Source organism: Sinocyclocheilus anshuiensis, unplaced genomic scaffold (assembly GCF_001515605.1).
Source record: "Sinocyclocheilus anshuiensis isolate Anshui unplaced genomic scaffold, SAMN03320099.WGS_v1.1 scaffold1726, whole genome shotgun sequence".
Taxonomy (NCBI): domain Eukaryota; kingdom Metazoa; phylum Chordata; class Actinopteri; order Cypriniformes; family Cyprinidae; genus Sinocyclocheilus; species Sinocyclocheilus anshuiensis.
Genome location: NW_015546155.1, coordinates 669,315 through 672,784, shown reverse-complemented (window position 1 = coordinate 672,784; position 3,470 = coordinate 669,315). Strand labels below are relative to the sequence as shown.

Genomic DNA, 3,470 nt, shown 5'->3' with positions numbered 1-3,470 from the left:
AAATATTCTCATATTCTATTCATTTTTAATGTATTGCATTGAGTTTTGTGTGAATGATTGGCAACAGCAACACGTCACGTTTGTGGTGCTGTGATAGATGAGTGAAATGCACAGACAGACTAGCTGGGTGTTGAATGAGGAGTGCTCCTACCCGAGTGGGCGTGGGTGAGTTTGGGCTTTATTAACGCTGCGAATGGGCACTTGTTGAGTGATCTCTAGGAGGACAGTCTAACGAGAACCAGACACACCTAAACACTCCGTTCGATCGGCGAATGACGACGGCAATGATGAAAGGATTTGCGCTCTTCATCTGCGTGTTCTTCACAGTTGTTCAGTCCATCACGTGCGAGGCGAACAGGATAGACGCGCGCAAAAAGCACGAAAACGACGTGGCGCACCACAGCTCTGCCGCAACAACAGGTAACATATGTTTTAATTTAAATGAACATAAATATAGTATTTGAGCAGCAGTCGATATTTAATATTTAATTCAATACAACGATAGAACGGTGCATAATAAGAATGTATATATTGTATTCCTACATTAATATATTATAAAAATAACGATGGTAAATTAGAATTTTGCATAATTATATTAAATGATAAAATAGGTATATTTCAGTTAAAAGTAATAAAAATATAAGAATTTAACCAGCAGCCTAAAACGAACATATAATATTCAGTTTACGATAATGATAGTTACTGTATATAATATAATGCATATAGTTATATATATATATATATATATATACACACACACACACACACACACACACACATGTTTTTAAAATGATTATATTAAAATATAATTATTTAAAATAGTTATATTAAATTATACAATAGGTATACTTGAATTAAAACGAATAAAAATATAGTAATATAACCATCAGTCTATAACTAACATTTCGTATTACTATGATACTGTTTACTGTTACGTTACTGTACATAATATAATGTATGTAATTGTCTGTATCCACACATTATTACATTATATTATGCAAAGTAATTATATTTGAATTCAAATTAATAAATATATATTAATTTAACCAGCAGCCTAAAACCATATTCAATTTAGTATAATGATATGAGTTACTGTTTACTCATACTGTTACTGTATATAACATAATATGCTTTATGTATCCACATATTATTATTTTATATTAAAATGAATTATGTTATATTTCAATTAAAATGAATTAAAAATATATAACCAGCAGCCTAAAACAATAATTTAATATTCAGTTTAGTATAATGATAGTTATTGTTTACTATTATTGCTACAGTTACTGTTTATAATATAAAAAATATAGCTGTGTGTATCTGCATGTTATATTATTTATAAAATAATTATAGGTATTTTAATGAAAATGAATAGAAATATAATGATTTAACCAGCAGCCGAATACCATAATTTAATTTTCATTTAGCATGACAGTTACTTTTTATAATATAATGTGTATACATATTATATATTATACTGATAATAACAGTTGATTAATTTAGCATAAGTATAGATTTATTCAATAATTTTTGTATCGATTACATTTGTAATGAAATGAAGAAAAAGTGTACACCTGATCTGCTTAACTTGGTTTGCAATGTTTACATGTTTGTGTGTGTGTTCTCCTAGATACAACACCCGTTTGGCCTGAATTCACTGATGAATTAAGACGTTTTTCTGATTTACCATCCTTCTGATGATGTTTCATGTTTCACTACTGATCACATGACGTTAGATCATTCTCTATGCCACCTGACAACGTGTTGCTTTTCACACGTACTGTAATCAGGCCAGTATAAACATGCTTTACAAACACAAAGCCTTCTTTTCTTCTCTGGGATTTGCAGCTATACAGTCAACGTCACTAATGAGGCTTAGAAGAAAACCAGTTTTTTTAGCATTTTTCCACACACAGTCTCACTATTCAGTCCCTGCACTCAACAGCTCCAGTGAAAGGCTCATTATTTTCAGCAAACGTCTCGTGTGAACAGGCAGATGGGAAAATCTACCACTGTCTCTTTCAAGTGCCACCTGGGATTCTTCCACTTAAGTGTGAACCGATACAATGTCGAAAACGCAAACCCTATGTATGTCTTTACAGTCCTAATTCAATGCATATGATCTGTGTGTCCCAACAGGAGTGTGGAATCAGGAGAAGCCAAAGAGACTCTTTGCTAGGACTCGCTATCTGTCCCAGCAGAGACATCACGTGGTGGTACGTTCCACACATCACACACTCTCAGAAAAAAAGGTACAAAAGCTGTCACTGGGGTGGTACCTTTTCAAAAGGCACACCTTTGTACCTAAAGAGTCCATATTGGTACCTTAAAGGTACAGTACATATAAGTACCTAAAGTGTACATATTAGTACCTAAATGGTACCCCAGTGACAACTTTTGTACCTTTTTTTTCTGAAAGTGCACCGTGTTATTTAGGATCTCCTAAAACGTGCACCTCAATACAACAAACCCAACATTGTTCAAGTGGACCAATGCACATCTGTCTTTTTGCAAGAGCAAGAATATAATGTTTCTTCTTGGAAGTCAAGTTAATCCTTTTTACATTAAAAGCCTTGAGTAAACAGAAATGCATTAGTGGTTCTTTGCTCTATTTATTCGTTTCTCATGAAACTATGTGTCCTCCAGAGACCTAAGCCCAGGCCTGAGGTGGTTTCTCCAGCGCGGCACTGCGCCGGTCTGATGGAGAGCTGCTCCTCGCTCACTCTCTGCTGTGACCCATGTGCTTCCTGCCACTGTAGGCTCTTCAACACCATCTGTCACTGCTGGAGACTCGGACACCTCTGCCCCAAGAAAATCTAATGACCCCAAACGCACATCGGTGCTTCTCAGCTGCTTTTACTCTAGCACTGCACATTAGACAGCAAATGTTGTTTATCGTACAAAAAGAAAGTCATAAAAAGTTGTTTATTATTTTGTTCCTAAATATTTCTTGAAGTCTGATGGTATCTTGTTCCCAGCTTTCAATAATTTACCATACAAAACCATTTTTGGTTGTTTTTTTGATGATGACACATCTAATTTGACTAGCTTCTACCAAAATTAATTTGGCCCAAAAAACTGTAGAGTTCAGTTACGTCCTTTGGTGTTAAAGGGGTCATATGATGTTGCTAAAAAGAACATTATTTTGTGTATTTGGTGTAATGAAATGTGTTTATGCGGTTTAAGGTTCAAAAAACACATTATTTTCCACATACTGTACATTATTGTTTCTCCTCTATGCCCCGCTTTTCTGAAACGCGTCGATTTTTACAAAGCTTATCGGTCTGAAAAGCGAGGTGTGCTGTGATTGGCCAGCTATCCAGTGCGTTGTGATTGGCCGAATACCTCAAGCGTGTGACAGAAATGTTACGCCCCTACCATACTGTGATGCCGTGTCAGGCCGGAGCGATGAGACAAAAACATTAAAACCCATTATAAACGAGGCATTTGTTGCATCCAGTGGGGACATA

The 3,470-nt window shown here is 35.2% G+C and overlaps 1 protein-coding gene across 1 annotated transcript; it reads left to right on the top strand.

Annotated features, from left to right (window-relative positions):
• The first annotated feature begins 204 nt into the window (after nucleotides 1-204).
• Nucleotides 205-3,143, top strand: LOC107701329 (agouti-signaling protein-like). The gene is made up of 3 exons (XM_016503318.1): nucleotides 205-420; nucleotides 2,140-2,216; nucleotides 2,647-3,143. The coding sequence occupies exons 1-3, from the start codon at nucleotides 273-275 to the stop codon at nucleotides 2,818-2,820; spliced, it is 399 nt and encodes a 132-aa protein (XP_016358804.1). The 5' UTR covers nucleotides 205-272; the 3' UTR covers nucleotides 2,821-3,143.
• Nucleotides 3,144-3,470: the final 327 nt, after the last annotated feature.

Bases quoted from the DNA above. Each gene is read 5' to 3' on its own strand.
- LOC107701329 (XM_016503318.1), top strand. From the start codon at position 273: ATGACGACGGCAATGATGAAAGGATTTGCGCTCTTCATCTGCGTGTTC. The intron at 421-2,139 runs GTAACATATGTT...GTGTCCCAACAG, and splicing joins CAGCTCTGCCGCAACAACAG to GAGTGTGGAATCAGGAGAAG. The intron at 2,217-2,646 runs GTACGTTCCACA...TGTGTCCTCCAG, and splicing joins AGCAGAGACATCACGTGGTG to AGACCTAAGCCCAGGCCTGA.